The sequence below is a fragment of the Apium graveolens genome, chromosome 3 (genome assembly GCF_009905375.1).
Source record: "Apium graveolens cultivar Ventura chromosome 3, ASM990537v1, whole genome shotgun sequence".
Lineage (NCBI taxonomy): Eukaryota > Viridiplantae > Streptophyta > Magnoliopsida > Apiales > Apiaceae > Apium > Apium graveolens.
The window spans coordinates 144835788-144862338 of NC_133649.1; the positions used below are offsets into that span (position 1 = coordinate 144835788).

At 34.2% G+C, this 26551-nt stretch overlaps 1 protein-coding gene across 1 annotated transcript; it reads right to left on the reverse strand.

The window, feature by feature from the left end:
- Positions 1-20295: 20295 nt before the first annotated feature.
- LOC141712817 (WUSCHEL-related homeobox 8) lies at positions 20296-23417 on the reverse strand. The gene is made up of 3 exons (XM_074515893.1): positions 22997-23417; positions 21698-22219; positions 20296-20783 (listed from the first exon to the last, which is right to left on the reverse strand). The coding sequence occupies exons 1-3, from the start codon at positions 23241-23243 to the stop codon at positions 20698-20700; spliced, it is 855 nt and encodes a 284-aa protein (XP_074371994.1). The 5' UTR covers positions 23244-23417; the 3' UTR covers positions 20296-20697.
- Positions 23418-26551: the final 3134 nt, after the last annotated feature.

The following is a 26551-nucleotide window of genomic DNA, read 5'->3' on the forward strand; positions in this document are numbered from 1 at the left end:
GAAGTTGCCTTCTCAGCTTCATATGCCGAGTTTCAAGGAAAAACTGTTCCATTTATCAATGGAAACAATTCAAATTTTAACCCGTTATCACTGATTGGTTATTTTGCACTGCAACATTAATATTCTGAAAATGAATCATGTTAAAAATGACCGAGATAATTTCGATGAATAAGTGCTGACAAAGAATCAGAACTTAAATCAGAACTTAAGACAAAATTTAAATGGTCATCAGAATATCAAGCAGGATTTATCAACACAAGATAAAATAACTCAGAGACAAAATCTTGAAGTAAAAACAGTTTTCATTAATATATCAAGTCAATACATAAATGAAATAGAAATTACATCAATACAAGATTTTCCCTAAGCTTCTAATCCTAACGTCAACAGCTTTAGTCCTAGCTAAGAAGCCTGACAAAGCTGAGGATGAAGAAGAACAGGAAGAAGACGAGATTAAGTCATCTTCCTCTTCCTATCTTCGACAAACAAGATGGCGAGTCGTATGATTCGCTCTTGCTGACGGATACGACGAAGGTGAAGGTCTCTTCGAACGGCCACCAGATCACGTTTGATAACCTCTGGAAATTGAATCCAGAGATTGTGAGGGATGTTGGTGATAGGGTAGGGAGTTGGAATTCCATTCAAAAAGACATGCACAGTCTCATCACCGTAATTGTAGAACCAGCCAAATTCAGCCATTTGTGATAGTAAATGAAAAACAAGACTGAATTTGTGATACAAGTGTGATGAAAAGACTAATGTGAAGTGGCTGTGTATATAGGCAAGAGAATGCCAGGAGACGCGAAGATATTGAATGCAGACAGGTAGAATCAAATCTACCTCGTCTCCCTAGACTTTGAAAAAGAATAACAGTCATTGGAAAAGGAATGTGCACATGGAACAAGAGTGAACTGTTCAAGGACGAGTGCCATTATGTTTTAACCATAGACTATTAATCTTCCACTTCAACATTTCGAAATTAATCTGAGACTGTTACCAAATTTTACTCACAGATAAGTTAAGTAAAGGGTTAGACTGAAAAATCAGAACTTAGACCTATACCAGAACTTAACAGTCATCAGAACATAATGTCTTAACTCGAACAAGGAATATCTATCTTAGTAAATACTCATACAAGTTCTTAGTTATGAACGTCAGAAATTAATCATCAGAACGTGTAACTAGAACTTGTCCTCAGAATTTGTGCAGAAGTGACACAATGACTGTTTATCTAAAATAACATAGACCACCACAGAAATTTCATCATTCATATGGAGTGATGTGTGTGTGCATTAAGCTAAATAACAGACAAAGAGTAAAGTCTGATCTACTTCAGTACATCTTAGAAATAAGTCATAATTAAAATTTTGCTAAAGATCTGTCATTATCCTGAAACCTACTGATAAATGAGTTCATGCATGAGTTCACCTCTACTGTTTTTGTGCTAATTTTATGCATCTTTTGAAATTCTATTTTACAGAGGCTTCTCAGTGTAAGTGAGTCACGACTGTTTATTAGAATTTATGCTATTATCAGAGTATTTCTCAGTAATCATAGAGTGTGAAAAGTCACCAAGAAAATATTTTGCTTTTCTAATGCATATTTACTTAATACCAGCAATGCACTTGGGTCGTCCCTTTCACATTTTTACTCTAGATCTCAAAGGAGTACCTGATATTATTCTTTGATTATTGTTCTTCTTCTTTTGATAAGTGAGGTTTATCAGCACTTAGTACATTCAGCAGTTTTACTAGAATCAGAACTTAAACAGATGAGTAGCATTATTCTAATTTGTAACTTAGTAATAAGATATACAAAGTAAACTTAACTAAGCTCAGTTATCAGAATTTGCTTGTGTCATAAGATTTCCACATAAATAACTACTTCTTTCATGGGATCATTTATTTATTGAAGACTAGTAGGTCAGTATCTAGCACAGTTATCCTCATAGGATAGAAGAGTTACTGAAACAGACATATCACTTATCAGAGTTTAGACACATATATCAGACAACAGTCAGTACTTGAAGACATTTATCAATTAATGCACAGAATATACAAAGAGATTAATTCTGTAAATACTGATCATAAAGTCTGATAACATAGAACAAGTTTAAGCAGATTTAGAGAAAGAACCTGAAATCATTCCAAGTTCATTTACCAATTTTGAAAAGGTAGCTTCACACAGTGGTTTTGTGAAGATATCTGCTACTTGTTGATCTGTGGGAACAAAATGCAATTCCACTGTACCTTCATCCACATGTTCCCTGATGAAATGGTACCTGATGCTGATGTGCTTTGTCATAGAGTGTTGAACTGGATTACCTGTCATAGCAATAGCACTTTGATTATCACAGTAAATAGGGATTTTGAAATATGTTAACCCATAATCCAGTAACTGATTCTTCATCCAGAGAATCTGTGCACAGCAGCTTCCTGCAGCAATATACTCTGCTTCTGCAGTTGATGTGGAAATTGACTTTTGTTTCTTGCTATACCAAGAAACCAATCTGCCTCCAAGAAATTGGCAGCTTCCACTTGTGCTTTTCCTGTCAATTTTGCAACCTGCAAAATCTGCATCTGAGTAACCTATTAATTTAAAATCTGATTCTCTAGGATACCATAATCCTAGATCAGCTGTTCCTTTAAGATACTTAAAGATTCTTTTTACAGCTGTTAAGTGAGGTTCTCTTGGATCTGCTTGAAATCTTGCACAAAGACAGGTAGCAAACATGATATCTGGTCTACTAGCAGTTAGATAGAGAAGTGAGCCAATCATACCTCTGTAATCAGTAATATCTACTGAATTACCAGTATCCTTATCCAGTTTTGTTGCAGTGGCCATGGGAGTGGATGCACTTGAACAGTCTTGCATTCCAAATTTTTTCAGCAAGTTTCTGGTGTACTTAGATTGACAAATAAAAGTTCCTTCTTCACTCTGCTTGACTTGAAGGCCCAGAAAATAACTAAGTTCTCCCATCATACTCATCTGATATCTTGACTGCATTAGATTGGCAAACTTTTTGCAAAGTTTGGCATTTGGAGACCCAAAAATGATATCATCAACATAAATCTGGATCAAAAGTAAGTCCTTGCCATGGTTGAGATAGAACAATGTTTTGTCAATAGTTCCTCTGTTGAATCCACTTTCCAGAAGAAACTGAGCTAAAGTCTCATACCATGCTCTAGGAGCTTGCTTAAGTCCATAAAGTGCTTTATCAAGCCTGTAGACATAATCTGGATGTTTGGAATCTACAAAGCCTGGAGGTTGTTCAACATATACTTCCTCTTCCAATTCTCCATTGAGAAAAGCACTTTTCACATCCATTTGAAAGACAGTAAACTTTTTGTGAGCAGCATAAGCCATGAATATCCTTATGGCTTCTAACCTAGCAACTGGAGCAAATGTTTCATCATAGTCAATTCCCTCCTGTTGAGAATATCCTTTTGCAACCAGCCTTGCCTTGTTCCTTACAATTATGCCATCACTGTCAGTTTTGTTTCTGAATACCCACTTTGTACCAACAACCGATCTATTCTTGGGTCTTGGCACTAAGGTCCAGACTTTGTTTCTTTCAAATTCATTCAACTCTTCCTGCATTGCTTGCACCCAATCAGCATCTTGAAGAGCTTCTTCCACTTTCTTTGGCTCAGTCTGAGAGAGAAAAGAATTGAAAAGACATTCATTCGAAGTACCTGTTCTAGTTCTGACACCTGCCTCAGGATTTCCAATTATTAAATCAGGTGTATGTGATTTTGTCCACTTCCTTGCAGATGAAAGATTTTCTCTAGAACTGGATGCTCCCCCATAATTCATGCTGTCTTCGATTTCATTTTCTGATGCTCCCCCTGAAACTATGCTCTCTGAGTTGGATCCTTCAGTATTTAGATTTTCAGCACTGTCAGTACTTGGCTTATCAGAACTTGACGAATCAGAATTTGACGAGCCAGATGTATGTTCTGATGCTTCTTGAGATGTGATAAAATCTTGAGTATGCTCCCCCTGCAATGGTGCATCTTCCTTTGACGTAGTCACCACAGTTTCAATAACATCAGAGTTTAATCCATCAGAATTTACAGTATCAGGACTTAGACTGTCAGGACTTGAGGTATCAGAATATGAATCTTCATTTTCAAATCTCAGCTTATTATGATCAATGCAATCTTCAAGTCCAGTGATCTTCTTGTCATCAAAAGAGACATTGATAGATTCCATGACCACTTTTGTTCTCAAATTATAGACTCTGAAGGCTTTTGTAGAAAGTGGATATCCTACAAAGATTCCCTCATCAGCTTTTAGATCAAACTTGGATAGCTGTTCAGGATGAGTCTTGAGAACAAAACACTTACATCCAAATACATGAAAGTATTTGAGATTTGGCTTCTTGTTCTTCACCATCTCATATGGTGTTTTTCCATGCTTGTTAATGAGTGTTGCATTTTGAGTAAAACAAGCAGTCTGCACAGCTTCAGCCCAGAAATAGGTTGGAAGCTTTGCTTCTTCAAGCATTGTTCATGCAGCTTCAATTAGAGTTCTATTCTTCCTTTCAACAACTCCATTTTGCTGTGGAGTTCCAGGAGCAGAAAATTCCTGCTTTATTCCATGATTTTTGCAAAACTCTTCCATTATCAAATTCTTGAATTCAGTGCCATTATCACTCCTCAAAATTTTCACAGAATCTTTGATCAATTTATCCAGATGTTTGACATGATCAATCAGGATAGATGCAGTTTCACTTTTTGTGTGCAAGTAATACACCCATGTGTATCTGGTGAACTCATCTACTATGACCAACGCATATTTCTTCTTTGCAATAGACATGACATTCACTGGACCAAATAGATCAACATGAAGTAGATAGTAAGGCTCAAGAATTGATGATTCAGTCTTGCTCTTGAACGAAGATTTTCTTTGTTTAGCTTTCTGACATGAGTCACAAAGACCATCAGGAACAAACACTGATTTTGGCAGTCCTCTCACAAGATCTTTCTTGATCAGTTCATTTATCTTGTTGAAGTTTAAATGAGAGAGTTTCTTGTGCCAATTCCAGCTTTCTTCAGTTGAGGCTCTACTCACTAAACAGATTGCAGAACCATCAGAACTTGTTGAAAGCTTAGCTTCATAAATGTTACCACGCCTGAATCCCTTCAGAACAATTTTTCCTTTAGATTTACTAACTATTTCACAATGTTCTGCAAAGAAATCAACATGATAACCTCTGTCACAGATTTGACTTATACTCAGTAAGTTGTGTTTAAGTCCTGAGACCAGAGCTACATCTTTAATAATGACATTCCCAAGATTGATATTGCCATATCCCAAGGTTTTTCCAATGTTGCCATCTCCATAAGAAACACTTGGGCCAGCTTTCTCCACAAAGTCTGATAGCAGGGCCTTATTTCCAGTCATATGTCCTGAACATCCACTGTCCAGAACTAGAATATTTTTCCTGTTGCCCTGCAATCAAAAAGACCACTAATTATTAGTTTTAAGGACCCAGACTTGCTTGGATCCTTTGGCCTTTTTAGGTTTGTTAACATTTGCAGCGGATTTAACATCAGATTTTATGTTAACAGTTTTCTTATCAGACCTTATACTAGAAGGAACAACAGAAACTTTCTTTAAAGAAGGTTTTATTTGATAATAATCATAGTACAAACTATGATATTCCTTACAAGTATAAATGGAATGCCATAAACTACCACAATGAAAACAAGGATTTTGTGGTTTGTATCTAACAGACTGACTCTTAACTCCTGACTTTGTAGATAAGGAGTTAATATTCTTATTCTTCCTGCAAAAAGAAGCCAGATGGTTAGAACTTCCACAGTTATGACATGCTTTCCTAGGAGCATCAGGAACAGATTTATAGTTATTGCTTTTATTCACACCTTCCTTTCCATTCCTGTTTTTCCTAGGTGATTTTACCTTGTTTGTATCCTTAACATCTTTCAGCTTATGCTTAAGCTGCTTCTTCGTCATTAAGCCTATGTTAACTTCAGCTGTCTTTTCCTGTTTTAGTTTGTCAGAAGCTAATTCCTTTTTAACTTCTGATTTCTCATTTTCGGATTTTTCAGTTACAAACTTAACAGGTTTTAACTTCGGCTTTTGCTTATCAACAGGCTTAATTTCTACAGTTCCTTTTTCATTTACTCCATAGCCTAAACCCTCTTTCCAGTTTCCACTGCTTAGCAAATTTTGAGTTGTTTTGCCAGAGTTAGTCCAAGTTCTGATAATCTCTCTCTCCTTTTCTAACTCAGTTTTTAGAGATTCATTCATTTTTAGCACTTCATCCCTAATATAAAAAGCATTATCTCTATCCTGCTGAGTTTGATGAAACATGACTAACTCTTTTTCTAAGAAATCATTTCTTTTCTTAAAAGCAAGATTTTCAGAAGTTAATCTTTCACATGTTAAAGTTTGATCTCTATAACTAACAAACATGGTTTTAAGATATCTTCTCAACTCATCAATATCATCAGTATGAAAAGCATAAGTAGTCTGAGGTACCTTTGTTTCAGCAGCTTCAGAACTGCTCTCAGAACTTGATTTATCAGCATTTGCCATCAATGCATAGTTCTCCTCACTTTCAGAGTCTGAGGTGTCTGTCCAGCTTTTCTGCTTTGTGACAAGAGCTTTGCCTTTGTCATTCTTGGTCTTCTTGCAATCAGGAGATATGTGGCCTTTCTCACCACAATTATAACATTTAACATTAGCGTAATCTCCTCTGTCAGACTTTCCTCCTTTTCCTTCAGATCTTCTGAAATTCTTCTTATCAGAACTTATGCCTTTCCTGGAAAACATCTTTCCCTTCCTGAACTTCCTGTATGCATTCTTTGTGATTCCTTTCACCATAAGAGCACACAGCTTCATCATCTCCTCATCAGCATCAGTTTCAGGCAAGCTTTCAGAATCTGAGTCATCATCACTCTCAGAACTTGATGACTCAGTATCAGATTTTATGATAAGAGCTTTACTCTTATCTTTCTTTGAGGAAGGTGGTTTGGGGGATTCCTCTTCAACCTTGAGAGCAACTGTCCTTGACTTTCCTCCTTTTCTCTTGCTTCTTTGTTCCATCTCAAGTTCATGGGTCTTGAGCATTCCATAGATTTCATCAAGAGTTGTTTCATCAAGATTGTAGTTGTCTCTTATTGTTGTTGCCTTCAAATCCCAACATTCAGGAAGAGCTAACAGGAATTTGAGGTTTGTATCTTCAAGATCATACTCCTTATTTACTAATGACAAGTCATTCAAGAGTTTGACAAATCTATCATATACATCAGTCAATGACTCATTAGTCCTAGAGTCAAAGTGTTCATACTCTTGAGTGAGTATTGTCTTCCTGTTCTTCTTAACTGTTTCAGTTCCTTGACACCTTGTCTCCAGTGCATCCCATATCTCCTTAGCAGTCTTGCAGTTGATTACCCTGTTTGACATTACATTATCAATGGCACTATGCAATAAGTGACGTACCTTGGCATCCTTAGCAATAGATGCTATATCTTCAGCAGTGTAATCAGTCTTTTCCTTTGGTACGGTCATTGCTGCTTCACCTGCAACTACAACAGCGAGCTTGGTAGGTTTGTGAGGCCCTTCCCTGATTCTATCAAGGTATCCTGGATCTGTTGCTTCCAGAAACATGGTCATCCTTACCTTCCATATGGGATATTCAGATGGTCTCAATATGGGAACTCTGATAGTCTCATATCGACTCTGAGTTGATATCTTTGATGATTCCTCAGTTTTGGTAGGCTTAGTTGGAGTTTCTGTGTCAGACATGATTGTGTTTGGATCTTTAACTGTATGTGTGTTAACAGATAGCTCTGATACCACTTGTTAGGTCACACTTTCACTGTAGAGGGGGTGAATACAGTGTTTATTACAATCAAATCAAACTTCAAGAACTTATGTAACAGAAAACAAACTTTATTTAAACAATAAACTCTGTTACAATCTGGAACTGTTATCTCTCAGTGATGAACAAAATATCACGAGAGCTTCTAGAGTTATAATAAATAATATTCTCGATAATGATAACACCTCTAGTGTAAACTCTATTTCTGTGTTTATATACTACACAGTTACAAGATATTCGCTAATTGATATGGAATATAATTCTGCTTCCTAAAATATATCAATCAGATATCTTCTATTCCAAGTATTCCATTCTTCACGGAATTCCTTCTTCATGCATATCTCTTCTTATGTTTATCTTGATCTTCTTAACTTTAATCAGCTACTGTCCTTATCTGATCGTCCTTCAGCACTTAAGTTCTGATATCTATCTCCTGATAACATAAGTACTGATATCCCTTAAGTTCTGACTTCCAGTACCTTAAGTTCTGACTTCCAGTATAAGTACTGATCAGTTAAGTACTGATTTGTTCTGTTCAAATAAGATCTGAAATCTAAACATAAAACATATTAGCCATGACATTATCAAATATATCTAACAAAAAAGAAGCCAAATCTGAAGTATTTTCATGTATTTGGATGCAAGTATTTTGTTCTTAAGACTCATCCTGAACAGCTATCCAAATTTGATCTAAAAGCTGATGAAGGAATTTTTGTTGGATATCCACTTTCCACAAAAGCCTTCAGAGTCTAAAATTTAAGAACAAGGGTTGTCATGGAATCTATCAATGTCTCTTTTGATGATAAGAAGATTACTGGACTTGAAGATTTCAATGATCATGATCAGCTGAGATTCGAAAATGAAGTTTTAAATTCTGATTCTGTAAATCCTGACAGTCTAAATCCTGATACTTCAAACTCTGATGGATTAAACTCTGATGTTATTGAAACTATGGTGACTACGCCAAAGGAAAATGCACCTGTGCAGGGGGAGCATACTGAAGATCCAACCACATCTCAAGAAGCATTGGAATCTACAACAGGCTCTTCAAGTTCTGATTCATCAAGTTCTGATGGGCCAAGTTCTGATAATTCTGGAAATTAAAATGTTGATGGAGATAGCATGGATCATGGGGGAGCATCCAGTTCTAGAGATAACCTTCCATCTGCAAGGAAGTGGACTAAAGCACATACACCTGACTTAATTATTGGAAATCCTGATGCAGGTGTCAGAACTAGAATAGCTACATCAAATGAATGTCTCTATCACTCTTTTCTATCTCAGACTAAACCAAAGAAAGTGGAAGAAGCTCTTCAAGATGCTGATTGGGTGCAAGCAATACAGGAAGAGTTAAATGAATTTGAAAGAAATAAAGTCTGGACCCTGGTGCCAAGACCAAAGAACAGATCTGTTGTTGGTACAAAGTGGGTGTTCAGAAACAAAACTGAAAGTGATGGCATAATTACAAGGAATAAAGCAAAGCTGGTTGCAAAAGGATACTCTCAATATGAGGGAATTGATTATGATGAAACATTTGCACCAGTTGCTAGATTGGAAGCCATAAGGATATTTTTGGCTTATGCTGCTCACAAAAAGTTTACAGTCTTTCAAATTGGTGTGAAAAGTGCTTTTCTTAATGGAGAATTGGAAGAGGAAGTATATGTTGAACAACCTCTAGGCTTTGTAGATCCCAAATTTCCTAATCATGTCTACAGGCTTGATAAAGCACTTTATGGCCTTAAGCAAGCTCCAAGAGCATGGTATGAGACATTAGCTCAGTTTCTTCTGGAAAGTGGATTTAACATAGGGACAATTGACAAAACCTTATTCTATCTCAACCATGGAAAGGACTTACTTTTGGTGCAGATATATGTTGATGATATCATTTTTGGTTCTACAAATGACAGACTTTGTAAGAAGTTTTCCAAGCTAATGCAGTCAAGATATCAAATGAGTATGATGAGAGAACTTAGCTATTTTCTGGGCCTTCAAGTCAAGCAGAATGAAGAAAGAACTTTTATTTCTCAATCTAAGTACACCAGAAATTTGTTGAAGAAGTTTGGAATGCAAGATTGTTCAAGTGCATCCACTCATATGACCACTGCAACAAAATTAGATAAGGATACTGGTACATCAGTAGATATTACCGATTAGAGAGGTATAATTGGCTCACTACTCTATCTAACTGCAAGTAGACCTGATATCATGTATGCTACCTGTCTTTGTGCAAGATTTCAAGCAGATCCAAGAGAACCTCACTTAACAGCTGTGAAAAGAATTTTCAAGTACCTTAAGGGTACAGCTGATCTAGGATTGTGGTATCCTAGAGAATCAGACTTTAAGCTAATAGGTTAATCAGATTCAGATTTTGCAGGATGCAAAATTGACAGGAAAAGCACAAGTGGAAGCTGCCAATTTCTTGGAGGTAGATTGGTTTCTTGGTTTAGCAAGAAATGGAAGTCAATTTCCACATCAACTGCAGAAGCAGAATACATTGTTGCAGGAAGCTGTTGTGCACAGATTCTTTGGATGAAGAATCAATTACTGGATTATGGGTTAGAATTTTCTAAAATCCCTATTTACTGTGATAATCAAAGTGCTATTGCTATGAAAGGTAATCCAGTTCAACACTCAATGACAAAGCACATCAGCATTAGGTACCACTTCATAAGGGAACATGTGGATGAAGGTACAGTGGAATTGCATTTTGTTCCAACAGATCAACAACTAGCAGATATCTTCACAAAACCACTGTGTGCAGCTACTTTTACAAGATTGGTAAATGAACTTGGAATGGTTTCACGTTCTTTCTCTAAATCTGCTTAGTTTATGTTCTGATACATCAAACTTTATGATCAGTATTTACATATATTACTATTTTTATGTATTCTGTGCTTAAATTGAAATTTGCTTAAGTGCTGATTGTTGTCTGATGTGAATTTCTAAACTCTGATAGTGATATAAATATTTCTGTGACTATTCAATCCAATGAGGATAACTGTGCTAGATGCTGGCCTGGTAGTCTTTAAATACTAAAGATCCCATGTTTGAAGTAATTGTTTATGTGGAAATCTTTTGACACAAGCAAATTCTGATATTGAGCTTAGTTAAAGTTTACTTTGTGTATCTTATTACTAAGTCAAAAACTAGAATAGTGCTTCTTATCTGTTGAGTTCTGATGTTAGTAAATCTGATGGATGTACTAAGTGCTGATAAGCCTCACTTATCAAAAGAAAAAGAAAAGAAAAGAAATAAATATCAAGTACTCATTTGAGATCTAGAGTACAAATGTGGAAGGGACGACCCAAGTGTATTGCTGGTATTAAGTAATATGCACTAGAAAAGCAAAATTAAAAATTTTCTTGGTGACTTTTCACATTCTCTGATTACTGGAGAAATACTCTGATAACAACATAAATTCTGATAAGCAATCGTGACTCACTTACACTGAGAAGCCACTGTAAAAAGGAATTTCAAAAGATGCATAAAATGAGCATAAAATAGTTGAGGTGGACTCATGCATGAACTCATTTTATAGTAGACTTCAGAATAATGACATATTTTGAGCAAAGTTCTTGGTTATGCCTTATTTCTAAGATGTACTGAAGTGAATCAGACTTTACTCTTTGTCTGATATTTAGCTTACTGCACACACATACACTCCATATGAATGATGAAAATTACTGTGGTGATAAATGTTGTTTTAGATGAACAGTTTAAGTGTCGGTTGCATAAATTCCGAGGACAAGTTCTGATGGAAGTTCTGATGATTAAATTCTGTTGAACCCATATTAGTATTTGTGTGAAGAATTACAGGATAAACATTCACTTTTCGAGAAAAGGAGCCATATTCTGATGACTTTTAAATTATGTTAATAATCAAGTTCTGATGCTGACGTGGCAGTATTTATTTACTTGGTTTATTTTTGGTCATTACTTCAACGATCATATTTTTACAGAATATTGGTTTATGTGAGATAAATCAGTCATAATCATTATGGGTTAGTGGTTAATGTGTATATCCTGAAAAACTGCATGTGCACGATAATTATTGCTTATTTTACATGCCCATTAACTTCTGCTCTAACCGTTTATTTACTATTCACATGGTGTCAGGCGTAAAGTGTATCTCATGCTTCAAAAAATACAACTGTTGAGTGGCGAGAGTGTATATATGAGAGATAAAAGATTTTTTAATCTTTTACTTACTATTCTATTCTAAATCTCTTTTACTTTCTCTCTCTCTCTCTCTCTCTCTCTCTCTCTCTCTTATTTTATGAAGTTGTTTTTCTCTCAGGACTTTTCATAAATACTTTGCAAACATTCTCTTACTCACTTAATTTCTTACAGAGATGGCACCAAAAGACGTAATTTTTAATGGGGCTAAGTTTGTTCCTAATAACTTATCCGCGATTCTTAGTAAGGCTGAAGCCCCATCAGAACTTCACTTCATTCAGGACTTTCTTACTAGTTCTGATATTGGCTACGCTTTGACCCAACCTGATGCCGTCTCTAGTACTCAAGTGCTGGAGTTCAAGAGAAGCGGAGTATATGTTGATGGTGGTGCTCAAGGGTCCCCAAGTATTATTTTTTCATCAGGGGAGGATGAGCATGTCGTGATATTGGCCACGGTTTGACAAGCACTGCAGTTTCCTGAGAACTGTGTTTATTCTACTGTTGAGGAGCCAGTTCTTCAAAACATGATGGCCAGTCTGGGGTATGAGAGGACATTGGCAAACTGGGTCAGTTGAAGAGATCTTACATAAGGAGGGAATGGAGTTTCTTCTTTGACTGCATGACCAAGGCTTTTGCAAACAAATGTTCTAATTTCGATGCAATCCCCATATTCAGCCAACAAATCGGGTATGCTCTCATTAACCAAACTGATTTTGATTATGCAAGTGTTGTCTTAGGTTTCATTGGGGATAGAATGACAGAAGACAGAAACACTATTTACTTTGCTAGATCCTGTCAGCTTATTTATAGTTTTTGTTGTGATGATAAGCCCCAATCAGCTAGTGAATTAATTCCATCATTCAGACTAGCTAAAAGAGCTTTTAATGACTTATTATCTACTGATAATAAGAAGGCTGTGTTAAGACCCCTCCAAGTTCCTTTATCTGTCAAACAAGCCTTAATAACCTATAATCCAGTTAAATACACTGAACTATATCCTGATGTCCAACCATCAGAACCTCAACCATCAGCACCTACCACCTCTACACAACCACCTCAAACTTCAGAACCACAACCATCAGCACATCCAGTGAAGCCTTAATCTTCAATACCAAAGAGGACAAAGAATGTACCTCAGTCTCAATAGAAGAAAAGGAGACTTATTCTCAGAGATGAATCGGATTTTGAGGAACAGGTTCCTATGTCAGAACCTGTTGTTGTAGAAGCTGAGAAGGTCTCTTCTCAGAAAGATACTGTAACTTGGAGTTCTGGGCCTCTCAAAAGGCTTAGAAAGCTAAATCCTGATGATAAAGCTCCTACAGTGTCTCCACCCTTGAAGAAAATGAAAAAGCAAAGAGCTCACAGGGACATAGTTGAGTCAGATTCAGAAGATGAGTAAGCAGCTAAGGAAGGGGGTCAGGAATCTCTGATCCCAACAGAACCAATTGTTATTGAATCACTTCCTTCTATACAACCAGAAACTACTCAAGAGAGAGTGCCTACACCTCCTGTGTCACCTATAATTGAACAAGTACATACTGATGACCCAGGTACAAGTGCTGAAATTGATATTCATAACTTGATTGTGCATGAGGTTCTGTACTTGGAAGCTCCACCAACTCAACTCACTCCACCATCAACACCAATTCAAGATGCTGATTTCAATGAAGATGTTCCAACTACACCAATTTTGAATCTGGATAATGAGAATCAGATTTTAGGTGGGCATCAAGATTTGGCTGTTGATCAGAATTTAGAGGATGATGTTGAAGCCTCTATTGCCTCACATACTGCTATTCTATCAGAGGATGCTGATACTGTTGGATCTATAAGTTCTGATGCTGATAATGCTAAAACTATTGGTGAAGCTGCTACTAATCTAGATGCTGATGCAGCTGGTCCATCAGGACATGCACCTCAACAAGCTCCATGCAAAGCTGATTTAGTCAAGAAGTTTGTTAGAGGGGATGCACCAATACCTTGGAGTGAAACTCCTAGAGGAAAGGAGTGGACTAAGGAATGGAACACAGTTAGTTTTGTTCCTTCTGAAAAGATTCTTGCTGAGCATCTGGCAAAAGCTGATGAAATGCTGATAAATGATGATTTCAAGGCACAGCTGAGAGTTACTGCATTGAGTACTAGGCACCTTCAAGGTCAACACTCAACAACTCATGCCAAGGTGAATAAAATTCAAGAAACCTTGATCCAGAAAGATATGAATGTGAAACTTGAAAAGAACAGATTTTTCAAGCCTGCCTTTGATAGAATTGCCTACATTGAGAAAACTCAGGAGAAGCAACAAACTCAGATTGATGAAATTCTAAAGAATCAAGCTTCTCATCAAAATCAACTCAATGAGATCCAATCCTCAGTGGAATTGCTTGTTTCTCTTCTTTTACCTGCTGATGCCAAAAAGGGGGAGAAAGTGATTAAGTCCAAATACAAATCTATTCAGACACTGAAGGGAAAGGATGATGGAAATGATGACCAGGGAAACTCTGATAAGGGTAGAGGTCAAGGTCAAGGCAAAGGATTTTCATTAGGTAAAGCTAGAATTACAAGTCAAGGAATAAGTTCTGATACTGGGAGAAGAATTAGTTCTGATACTGGTAAAAGGATAAGTTCTGGTGAACATCTGGAACTTGATGAAGAAATTTTAAAGAAATTATTTCTTAAAGAAAATCCAGGAATGGACTTTGAGAGTCTAAAGGAAGAAGAAGCTAGACTCAAAGCAGAAAGTGTCAAGACAATCTAAAGCTTCTGTTGTTGAACAGAAACTTCCAATGCTTAAGGGTATTGTGATAAAAGAAAGAACAAATTCTGAGGCAAGCCAAACCTAAATCACAAGTGGAAGTAGATCCAAGGTCCAAGGGCAAAGAAAAAGTTGATGAACCTGTAAAGGTTTATATACCAGTTATGGATGAAGAAATAATTGATGAAGAAGATGCTAGTCTTACTCTGATGAAAAAGGATATTTCTCAAACAACCTCTGACATGGCTCATGTTGTTCAGAGTCAAGATGTAGTAAGTTCTGATATGACAGTGAAGCAAGCAACCTCTGACATAGCTCAAGTTGACTTGATATCAGAAGTTAAGGAAAAGGAAACCTCTGACATTGCTTATGTTAAACCTTCAAATATACTCCTACCAGGATTCACCAAAGCTCAACAGACTCAACCTTTGAAGACTACATCAATTGGTTTTGAAGCAAGAGTTGTTATAGGAAAGGAAGCAAGAAATAAATCTGGATTGGGTAGTTCTGATGAAAGGAGAATACACAACACTACCAATGATCCAACTTCCTTAAGTGAACCAGGAGTAGGAGCAACTCCTGAAAGATTGAATCAACTTGAATCTGTAAAAATGGTTTACCATTCCGTTTTGAAAGAACATATTTTGTTATATTTTATGACAGATGGAAGGGTATTCCATATCAGGCAGAATGTTATTCCACTGAAGTATTTTGAAGAACTGGAACATGTTCTATTCCTACTTCAAGTGAAAAATAGATTAACAGATGGTGCTGCAGGTTATTTAAAGTCACAAATTCAAAGACAGAAGAAGCTTTACTCTGTAAAGTCTGACAGCCCATACTGTCCCAAGTACAGAGATCACAAAGGTGATATTATTGAAATGAAGCCTAACACTGCTAAGATCATAACTACTTTTCTGGGTTATAAGGCTGTGGAATTCAATCTAGAGTCTGACAAGGCATATATGATCAGACTTGATCAGGACATAAGTAAAGCTAAAATAAATGATCTCAGGGTTGCTATTTTTCAAACTGGTGAAGATACAGCTGAATTGAAAAATGCTAAAAGGAGGATGGTCAATGAACTTGAATATGCTGAGAGATGTCTTTTGAAGAACTATCTCAGAACAACTCCTAACATCAAAGAGATCAGAAATTGAAGCCAAGTCGAAGATCTACAACTGCTTAAATTCTGAAGTGTATACAGACTGAAGCTGATATCAGATCTTAAGGATGGTAAAGTTGAAAGGACTGTAAGTTGTAGTTATCTAATCAAATTCTCATGCATTTGTACTTAATGTTTTTGACATCATCAAATATCTGTTAAACTTGTATATTATGCTAATTTACAAGTTGGGGGAGATTGTTAGATATATTTGTGATATCATGTCTAATATGATTTGTGTTTAGTTTTCAGATCTTACTTAAACAGGACAAATCAGTACTTAACTGAAAATCAGTACTTATACTGAAGTCAGGACTTAAGATATCAGAACTTAAGTTGTCAGAATTTAAGTTATCAGGAGATAATATCAGGATTTAAGGAGACTTTCAGATAAGGAAGGCAGCTGATTGAAAGGAAAGAAGATCAAGACAAATACAAGAAGAGATATGCATGAAGAAGGAATTCTATGAAGAATAGAATACTTGGAAGAAAAGATAACTGATTGATATATATTAGGAAGCAGAATTATATTCGATATCAATTAGAACATTATCTTGTAATTGTGTAGTATATAAACACAGGCATAGGGTTTACACTATATGTGTTATCATAATCAAGTTTATTATTCATTGTAACCCTAGCAGCTCTCGTGATAATTTGTTCATCACTGAGAGAGGACAGTTCCATATTGTAACAGAGTTTATTGTGTTGAATAAAATCTGTGTTCAGTTACATGTGTTCTTAATTCGATTTGATTGAGCTAAACACTGTATTCAACCCCCTTCTACAGTGTGTGTGACCTAACAAATTACACAGAGGGGGGAGGGTGAATGTGTTTTACTGTTTTTAGGCTTTTCTTGAATCTTTTATGGTTGAACAAAGTAAATTAAATATTGTAGTGAAAATGTGTTCATGCAGAAATTAAACTTGCAAGAATAAAGAACACGGATCTTCAAAACTCACTTAATTTTATATTAAAATTATGAATGTTTTGCTACAAAATTTCTAGGCTCTTTATTAATAAAGAGCTTAGCTTCTTCTTGAGAGAATTACAAGATATCCTATCTAAATTGTTACAACTGACTAAAGGACCAGTGTTAACTTTATAATTCAGTTAACTGCTCTTTTACACAGTGTACAATAAGACATGCTATTAACTTTAGTAAACTGTCACTTGTCATTTCCATTTTAGGAAAAGTGTATCTTCCATTTCTGCCTTAGCATATCTTAGCATCCAGTGTTTACTTTGATCTTCCTTTGTCAGTTAATCTTCACCATTGATTTTGCACATCCTTCAAGCTGCTTTTTGTAGACTTGTCAATCCAGCTGGTTGGATTGTTTGTTGATTGTTAATCTTGGATATTGAACTTATCTGCAATTTTGTACTTTGAGATTTTACATCGAGATCTCCAGTTTAGTCTATAGAGAACTTGACATCTCGATAAGTATATTGGCTTATCGAGATCTCTAGTACTCTATAGTTAATTTGGCTTGTAGAGGTCTCTCAGTTCTTTATAAGAAAATTTGGCTTGTCGAGATCTCTAATCTTCATATCTTCACTTTGACTTATCGATATCTCTGAGTTCTCTAGTGGCTTCTTAACTTGTCGATATCTCAGAGTTCTCTAGTCAAATTTTGATTTGTCGATATCTCGGAGTTCTCTAGTGAATTTTGACTTATCGATATTTCTGAGTTATCTAGTGGAATTTGACTTATCGATAACTCAGAGTTCTCTAATGAATGTTGACTTGTTGATAACTCTGAGTTCTCTAGTGAAGAAATGACTTGTCAATATCTCCAATCTTCGTATCTTCAATTTGGATTGTCGATATCTCTGAGTTCTCTATAAGCTTTCCTGAGTTCTCTATAAGTCATTCTGGAGTTCTCGAATGACTTCTCTATAACACTAAATCTGTGACTTGTAGAGATCTTAACTTAGAATATTTTTCCTAAAACAGATTTATTCAACTCCAAACTTCTTCATAATTCTTCAGAGGCATGATCTTCTTGATTTTCTTTCAGATAGAATTCTTAGGCTTGGCACAGTTTATAGAAAAAGACTCAAGTCTGCTCCTTTGACATTTTTACAGAATTTAAGTGTTATAAGTACAAAATACAGATTAAGATAACAATACAGCTTACTTAGGGTTGACAAATTGTCTTAGTTTTGTTAAAGTACATGCATGTTAATCGACAAACCTTTTTTAAAATTTGACTTCACTATATTTTTCTCCATGCGTCTGACAACCCACACATGACTGACATGCATCTTTTACACACGCACCACTAATTCCCTCCATTTTAAATTAATTTTTCTCTTATTCAACGAGTTTTTTTAAAAAAAATTGACTTCACTGTATTTTTGTACATCCTTCAATGATCAGTATGAATATCATATATGCTATATTCCGGCGATAAATCACTAATTATACTTACAAGAATCACTAAAATATAGCTAATTTAACTATACATAAAAGGAACAGAGAGACATATTAAATTTTGTTAGGCCTGGTCCATTTATGTGCGCTATTGTTTTATTAAGCCCAAATAAATAAAGAAAAAAAACACAGGAGAAGTTCCGAGGGCAGAAAAAGAAATTAAAAAGGGGAGACAAAGCGTTGATATGAGTATGGTATTCATACTGATATACTCTTCAATCACTAAATCGTATGACGACAATTACCAAATTACACATAGTAATCAGCAAATTACACATAGTAATCCTAAAGGCCCTAAACCCTAGACTAAGTTAGGGTTTAGGCTCTAGGGTTTAGGGTCCTAAACCCTACACCCTAAACCCTAAATAGATGGAATATTTATCAACTAATTTCTTATTATTAGAAAGAGCTAAATATTTTTAAAACCTATTTAGGGAATTGATGAACCCTAAAAACTTAACAACTATTAAATTAAGTTCCAATTTAAATTTTAGATAGTAATTTCTAGATCTTGAATCACTAATTATGCTTACGATAATCACTAAAATTAAGAAAGTTCTGAAATTATAATAAGTTCAGTTTAGTGATTCTGTTAAGTATAAATAATGATTCTCGTCAGAATATAGCAAATATGGTATGCAAATTGATCGTTGGGAGACGGAGAAAAATATAGTGAAGTCAGATTTTAAAAAAAAATTGTCGATTAATGAAAATTATATTAAAAACAGGAATAAAATTATTTACGTAAGGGTACAGGGTACACATAGGGAGTTACTTTTGTGTGATGGAGATTCAATTCAAGTTATAAAATTAGTGGTTATTATTGGTTTCTAATTTTTAGAATAAGTTTGGTTTTTATTTGACCATCTCTGTATATATAATAAAGGGTTCTGAATATGTTATCAAACATGGCTGAATTTAATAATTTTTACATGATTATTAAATACATATTTTTTAATTAATGGTCAATATTAATGAGACGAATGGAATACTTTTTATTAACGAGTTAAAGACCTGGGGAACCAATGTAATCAAAATACCAAAATTTACTTTTGAGTAAATTTGTGTTTAAAACTTTAAATCACGACAACTACATATGGTTTCTTTAATTTCACTAGTCCAATTCTCTATAATAACATAATTAATAATATTTCTTTATTACATACTTGTATCCTATTTTAAATCATATTTCAATTCTTTTTAAGTACATATTTATATATTTATCAACGAAGAGTATAAGCTTTTAGTAATTTAACAAATTTATTATTTTGATATTATAATCTCTACATGTTTAGAGCTTACAAGCTTTTAAATTTTGTGGAGTCCTTATTTTGTGTGTAAAACCGTAGTCCATATATATTGGACATTTAAATGTTACGTAAAATGTTAAAAAAAACTTAAATTTACGATTCATGTTGCCTAAACATCGCTATTTTAATGAAAATCTTATAAATATTAAATATTTTACTAGTAAAAATCATATGTTCCGCAACAGTAACATGTTCTGCAAACTAAATATTTTTTTTCATAATAATATATTTTACAATCATAAAGTGTATGTTATTTGCAAGAATTTTATTAAAATAATAATATTTATGTAACATGATTCGCAAAATAATAAATATTACACTATTTTTCGTAATATATATGGGGACTACAGACCTCCACAGCAAATAAGGACTCTGCAGGACTTTGTTGGGCTTAATTAATGTAAAATATTAATCAAACAAGAGTCAAGACAAGTGGCAACTGCAAAGATCTAACAAGAACGGATAGCCAGATAATACGGATCTTTTTGACGCCCCAGTTCAGGTGCCATGTAATCTTACTAAAAATATGTTAGTGGTCACCATTTAGAGTTTAGACCATTCTAGAGTCTTCCCATTCAGTTATGACGCCAACTATGAAGGGTAATCAGAAACAAGCCACCCACACTTTTCATAAAAATCAAAATGGACCTTCCCTTCAGAAGAAAGAAATACTAATTTGCAAGTACAACATATAATCTATGTAACTTAACGATATGATACAAACACTAAAAAATAACATAATTGCAGCATTATAATAAGATCAAAGCAATCTCTATTCCCAGTAAAAGCAAATAGCAAAGCAAGAGAATACCAAACATCTCGTCAAACCAACAAATCCGCTAGTCTTACAAAGCAAAGCCTCTGTTTAATGTGCAGGAAGTAGTATACTTTATTTATTTCTTCTCCTTTTTCGCAATAGATCTCAAGCACATGAATTCAATCCATGCTCATCTAATTTAGATTCTGTGTAACCTGTACAACTGCAGTGTGATAGAGCAGCTTCAACCTGACATATTGTAGTCATCTGGATGCATATACGCACTGTAGTTTCCAGGATTTTCCATCTTCCCAATCAAGTGGTCCATTCCTACAATTTATTAATATATTAGATGATAAAAGCATTCATGATTTCAGTATGAAGTCGAACTAGAAAGAATTTCAAGCATGTGCGGCGACAAAAAAAAAAGAGAAGAAAAGATGCAAGCATACCCCCCCCCCCACCAAAAAAAAATAAAAATTGGTAGTTGAATAAAGCACGAAAATAAAACCAATCTCATTTGTATTTTTTACTTCCTTTTTTTTCAGCTCACATGTAACAATCTACAACTTGACAAGTGTCTAAAAGATATTTTAAAGTCTTTTTAGTCATCTATATATCTTATACAGACGTATTACTCTTATAACTAAAACGGCATGCATGATGTTTGGCATGTCAAATTCATAGTTAATCAACTTTATCTCAAATTTTACAGAAAACAAACGAGCAAGAAAATTAGATTTCATTCTTAGAATCTGCTTTAAGCAACTAGCCCAAATAAGATACTCGGCACAAATATTATGACAAAAAATGCAGTTCCAGTTCAAGTACAAACCAGAAAAAAGGGAAAGATGCAAACTAAGAAACAAAGGCCAGAGATGCAAACTAAGAAACAAATGCCAGACAGTATGGGAAATGATCGAGTACGTGGATACTCGATCCATAAAGGGTTGAATCAATCATGTGGATTGTGAGCTAGCAATTGGTGAAGTTGGATTACACAGTTCAGATAATAAGTGAAAGAAAAGAAAATAGTATAGTCTGCAAACAACCACCGCATTAACAACATACTATATCAATACATCAATTATCATTTGACATGAAAAAGGTAAAAGCAAAAGAGCTTTAAATCCAACTATCCTCGCGAGACTAATATAATGAGTGTATGGAACAAAGTTGGCCAGTTCAAGCACATAAGAGAAAAGTAAGATCAAACTATAAATCAAATGCATGAAGATACATACTTGGATTTGATAACATGCTTCCGTAAAAGGACATTTGGCCCATACTCGCAGCAGGCTTTGAACTGGAGCCAGATGGATATATAGGCTCCACTTTATGTGACCCTGGATCTAAGCTATGCATGCCAGAACTTATCTCGGGGTTTTGAAAGCAGAGCTCTTCAGACCTTGGAGCTGACTCATGCTGTGATTGAAAATCCTCAGACTTTGTTTTATTATGAGTAGGTGAGTCAACCTCTGTCTCCACTTCAGATTCAGCATTGTTTGGTGCAGACACCTGTTGCTTTCTTTTCGATCGAGCACGTCTATTTTGGAACCAATTATAAACATTGGTTTCAGAAATCTGGCCATGCTGAGACAACTCAGAGGTGATCTCTTTGATCTTCTGCTTGCTTGGAGTTCCATTTCCTTGCTCAAACATACGTTCAAGAATTTGAAGTTGCACAGGTGTTGGAGTCCACCTTTGTCTACCAGTAATTTTGTGGCCCATGGATGGGTCACAATATGGATTTCCCATTCTGACTCCTGAAAAAGAAGAGCAGGATTCTTTTAATAAGCACAAACGATCGAGTAAATACTATTACATTAACTATTAATGATCAATAAATACCTGCGAGTCACGAATGCAATACCTATCTGTCACTAACACTAACAATGTAAAGTATAGGCTGTAGGATAGCCAATGTCATAATTTAAATACTCCCAACAGTTAGATTAAGAAAATTTAAGGTTGTGAAGGTCATCTGTTTTAGCATCATTCACTTGGTTTAAACTTGCTAAAATCAAGAATTACAAAAATGACAAATGAAAATATCCCAAATGATGGAATCAAATAAAGAACGCTGTAATTGTCTTATCCTACAAAAAGGTATATCCCGGATTCTAATGGCAGGTCAAGTAGGCATTGCACTCCAAGATCTAGGTAGTTGAACTCTTAACTAGTTAAACGAAAGATCAGCAAAGGACATATTTCTGTAATGAATTATGACTTGTAATGACATTCTGAAATTAAAAAAAAATAGACAAATGTTAAGGTTAAGTATGAAACTGATCTCCAAATAATCCAACTCAAATCCTAGATTTCAGCTTCCCAGTTCATATATAAATGATAACCACTTGTAAAAGATCAACTGGTCAATATAACTAAAAAAAGCACAAATAAAAGTGTCATCCAATAACAAAGATACAAACAGTATTATATATTACTAAAAAAAACCATGACTAGTTTCAGCATTAAGTAGCAGAAAAACAGTGAATAATAATGATGAAACATAAACAAGGCAAGAATATAAAAAGAGTTACCAGCAAGATCGTGTTGATTGGTGAGAGACTTGTGCAAATCAACAAGTTGTTGACAAATAGTAGCATAAACTGCTATTTGTTTGCGAAGAACCTCCATTTGTTCATCAGTCATCACTTTCACAAACATCCCTCCTCCTCCTCCATTATTATTATTATTAACAGCAGTATTTATATTATTATTGATAGTGGTAGTGTTGTTACTAGTAAGTGTATTCGTTCCTTCTTCTTGATTGTTTTCCCAATCCATTCTTTTTATCTTTCTCCACTGCAGCCTGCTGGTTCAGATAGAGAGGGAGGGAGAGAGAGAGAGAGAGAGAGGGTATTGGTAGGACAGTAGGAAGAAAAGGGGTAGCGACAAAGTGAAGAAAATGGCGGACAATAAAGACAAAAGGGGTGGACGACAATTAGCACCCCCTGTTTGTCTGTGTTAGGTTCGTGCCTTTGAATTTATGTCCCAAATTTATAGTAACTAAAAATTACTCCCCGACTCCCACTTAATTATTTATTTTATTTTTCGGTAATCTTTTCCATGTATGTTTAAAATATATTTTTATAATATTTATTTAAAAAAATTTTGAAAAAAAATTTCATATTTAAACTTTTATTAAATTTAAATTAAAAAATATATTATAAAATTATATTTTATTAAAGTTCGAAATATGTACAAACAGTGTATGTAAACCATTCAGGGAGACAAGGAGGGAGTAAATCAATGTCGTAATCTTTGTACATAATTACTTTGATATCAACTCATTGTAAATTTGTTAATTTACTGCAGGGGGGAAATCTATGGACATGAATTTTTTTAATCAAGTCCTGTTTTGTAAAGTATTTAAATGCAATGGGTTGTCAATTTAGAAAACTAAGGCTTATTTGATAATCAGTGAAAGAGGAAAAAAGAACCGGGCAAGACTAGTTTAAATCATTAAAACTGTTTTTTTGATATTTTTAGTATCTGGATCATCCAAATTTCCTCCCCACGACTGAGATAAAAAAATTTGGTTGAACCGTTCATGAAAGCAAGATGTCCATATTTACTAATATATATTATTTTGTATTTTCTTAAGTATCAATAAAAACAAATTTCATTTTATTTTTTTATAGTTAGTTATCTTGCGAGTAATAATTTCTTACATATGTTATCTAATTAAATTTTAATACAACATATAATAATTTCAACAAATATATATAATTATTTTTATTGCATGCTACTTTTCAAATTTCCCACCTTTTCCGACACACTATGATAACTTCTAAATTTTATTTTTTTTAAAAGTTTATCTGCTGGAATAGATTTATTCATTTATATTAACAATTAAATATTATTTATTTTTAAAAATAATACTTTTGAAATTATATTAAACTACATTATACGTATAACACAATTTTTATATTTCATAAAGGTTATAATTTTAGGTACATCTTAGTTTTGAGATCATATTTTAGATTCAGATTTATCAAACAACATTTATTTTAACCGTTAAGATGTTAACTCGTTCAGAAATTTTTGCCATCCTGATAATATGGTTCAGATTTAACAAATGACCCTTGAGTCAGTTGCCTTATATACCTTTTTTTTTCTAAAACTCCATACTGATTATTCAAAAATTAAGTTTAAGAATCTATCTGTCTATATTATTATATTAAAGGCGGAACATTGAAATTTTGGTTGTCGGTCGTTGTTGGTCCTCTGGTCAGTCCATTTTGAGTCGTCGGATTAAATTGATGAAAACCGTTAAACATGATCTTAAAAATTATTATTATTGTAGTATAAGTTTCGAATACCAACAACATGTTAATATTATAGTATAGATTAATAAAAACAACCGTGCATCACACGGGTTATATACTAATATATATAAGGCTACTTTAATATAAACCAATTGTAGAATACAAACTAAAAACTAAATATTTTTTTAAAAAAATTACTTTGAAATATAACACATATGATATGCAAATCGATCGTTGAGAGATGAAGAAAAATATAGTGAAGTCGAATTTTAAAAAAACATTACCGTTTGACAGAAAAAATCAAATTAAAAACGAATGAGAAAAGCTGAAGTTGTATGCGAGAAGGTGAAGATTAGTTGGGTGTGATGTTTTTAGGGGGGTCATTAGATTAGATTGATCTAATGGTTTAGATTAGTTTCTAGTTTTTATTTGATCATTCCCCATATATATATAATCTATTATCGAGCTATTATGTAATGACTAGGATTTTCACGATATACTTTATGAGAATAAAATATAATAGTATATAATTATGTGGCTTATGTGCAATTTTTGTGAAATAGTAAAAGAGTAAGTAAAAATGTTTTGTTCCAATTTGATGAGTTAGTATAGGCTCTAAGCTATGACATGAAAGCGTGATCAAAATAGTTGTTGCCAAGCCGTTGGTGTGGCATGACCCGTTATGTAAAAAGTGAATTTAACGAAAAGATTGAGAATAAAAAATAAGTGAATTATGTTAAGTTATGAAAGATATCGAGTTCTATGTCTATCTGTGTTATATAGATTCGAATTTGCAAAGGTTATATTATTATTTGAATTACTGGATATTTGGTATAAGCGTAATCAGCTATAAAAGGGAATTTATATGTTAAAATGTATGAATACGAGTTGTGGTTGATGTTATTATGTGAATGTATGTTATTTGATATTTACGTGTGTGCATATTTGATTCGTGAGCTTTTAAAATATTTTTAAAAGTATTTATTTGGTAAAAATAAGGATTATTTGATCCTTATATACTTTTATAAAAATTATTACAGTATGATCAAAGTGTGGGATTTATTTTATTATCTCTAGAATAGTATTAGAGACTTTTTAAAAATAAGAGTTAGATTTATTTTGATGTCTTGATATTTTAAAATGATTTTCAAGAGTCTATTTCTATTATTAGAGATTTATTTGTAAAATTCATAGAAAATAATTCGCTTGCTCAAAAATTTATTTTAAAAATTTGGGGAGAGAGTTAATTTCATATTCTTTATTTTAAAAATAAAATTTATGGCATTTTCAGATTTTACAAAGCTGTTTTTATATTATTAAATTGAGTTTATTAAACTTTATGTAAAAGAAAAAGAAAAAGGAAAAGGGGGAAATCAGATTTTTGTTATTAAATTAATGTTTTGCCCCTGTCCCATCACCTTATATCTCCCTCATCCTTCTCTTTTTTCCCCGACTTCTCTCTCGAACTCTCATGTCTCTCTCTCGCTCTTGGTACTTTCTCACTCTCTCCATATTCTCTCTCGTTTCTTGCTCTATTTCCAATCTGAGACCACGACTGAGTTTCGTTTCACTTCTAGTTTCTTGTTCCAGGCTTGCATGTCATTTTTTAGTTGATTAAAAATCAAAACCCTTAAACCCTTTTCGAGTTTAAACCCGAGTTTGAGTATTGGGTTCAGTTTTGATGAAAATGAATGTATTGATGTTGATTCTTAGAAATAAAATTGGTGGTTTTCGTGTAAGAAACCCTCGATTCGAGGGCACCACCGAGAATCGTCGCCACCGGTGATGAACTCCGGTGATTCGGTGGTGAGCTGTGATGTTATG

What these genes read in the sequence shown, in the direction of transcription:
- LOC141712817 (XM_074515893.1), bottom strand. Translation starts at nt 23,243, where the DNA reads ATGGATTGGGAAAACAATCAAGAAGAAGGAACGAATACACTTACTAGT. An exon ending in CAATCAACACGATCTTGCTG is followed by an intron (nt 22,220 to 22,996) that starts GTAACTCTTTTT and finishes CTTCTTTTTCAG; the next exon opens with GAGTCAGAATGGGAAATCCA. An exon ending in AAGCATGTTATCAAATCCAA is followed by an intron (nt 20,784 to 21,697) that starts GTATGTATCTTC and finishes AATAAATTGTAG; the next exon opens with GAATGGACCACTTGATTGGG.